The sequence below is a fragment of the Plectropomus leopardus genome, unplaced genomic scaffold (assembly GCF_008729295.1).
Source record: "Plectropomus leopardus isolate mb unplaced genomic scaffold, YSFRI_Pleo_2.0 unplaced_scaffold31249, whole genome shotgun sequence".
Classification (NCBI taxonomy): domain Eukaryota; kingdom Metazoa; phylum Chordata; class Actinopteri; order Perciformes; family Serranidae; genus Plectropomus; species Plectropomus leopardus.
The window spans coordinates 1-855 of NW_024634094.1; the positions used below are offsets into that span (position 1 = coordinate 1).

The 855-nt window shown below is 40.6% G+C and overlaps 1 protein-coding gene across 1 annotated transcript; it reads left to right on the forward strand.

Annotated features, from left to right (window-relative positions):
• Positions 1 to 6: 6 nt before the first annotated feature.
• On the forward strand, positions 7 to 758 carry LOC121938707 (myosin heavy chain, fast skeletal muscle-like; the record flags this gene model as incomplete). Its single annotated transcript, XM_042481878.1, has 3 exons — positions 7 to 262; positions 519 to 589; positions 671 to 758. Coding segments are annotated over 3 exons (415 nt in total), but the record flags the coding sequence as incomplete, so codon positions are not given.
• Positions 759 to 855: the final 97 nt, after the last annotated feature.

Below are 855 nucleotides of genomic sequence, written 5' to 3' on the forward strand. Positions count from 1 at the left end.
AAGGCCTCTGACACAACATTTAAGAACAAGCTGCACGATCAGCATCTGGGCAAGACCAAGGGCTTTGAGAAGCCAAAGCCTGGAAAGGGCAAGGCTGAAGCTCACTTTGCTCTGGTTCACTATGCTGGCACAGTGGACTACAATATCACTGGCTGGCTGGACAAGAACAAGGACCCTCTGAATGACTCAGTTGTTCAGCTTTACCAGAAATCTTCAAACAAACTGCTGTCCTTCCTGTATGTAACTCATGGAGCAGCCGACGGTAAGAAGCTAATCACTACAAACTGGTCATGTGATAATTGATGTCAATAAGATTAAAAAAATGCAGTTTGCTTCAGTTGCACTGATGAAACCTCTTTGACGAAAAAAGGAACTTCTGAGTGGGGTGGAAAGAAGAACAGTAGTTCCTTCTAGATGTTCTTTGAAGTACCAGAACAATTTTCTCAAAGAAGAATGCTAAAACACTTTGACAATGTTATTTATTTGGTCCCATTCACATTTAATGTTTTGTAAAACAGAGGCTGCTGGTGGCAAGAAGGGTGGTAAGAAGAAGGGTGGCTCTTTCCAGACAGTGTCTGCTCTCTTCAGAGTATGTATTAATTCATATCTTTGAATAAAAATTAAAAACTTGACCTTGAAATTAAGTTGACCTATTGTCACTGATCCACAGGAGAACTTGGGCAAGCTGATGACCAACTTGAGAAGCACCCACCCTCATTTTGTGCGCTGCCTGATTCCTAATGAAACAAAGACCCCAGGTAAAAAAAAAAGCATAGCCCAGTTTTTCGCCCTTGTTTCTAACATGGTAATGTAAAGAAATGTTTTAATATATATCAAAAAATGCAATCTGCAGGT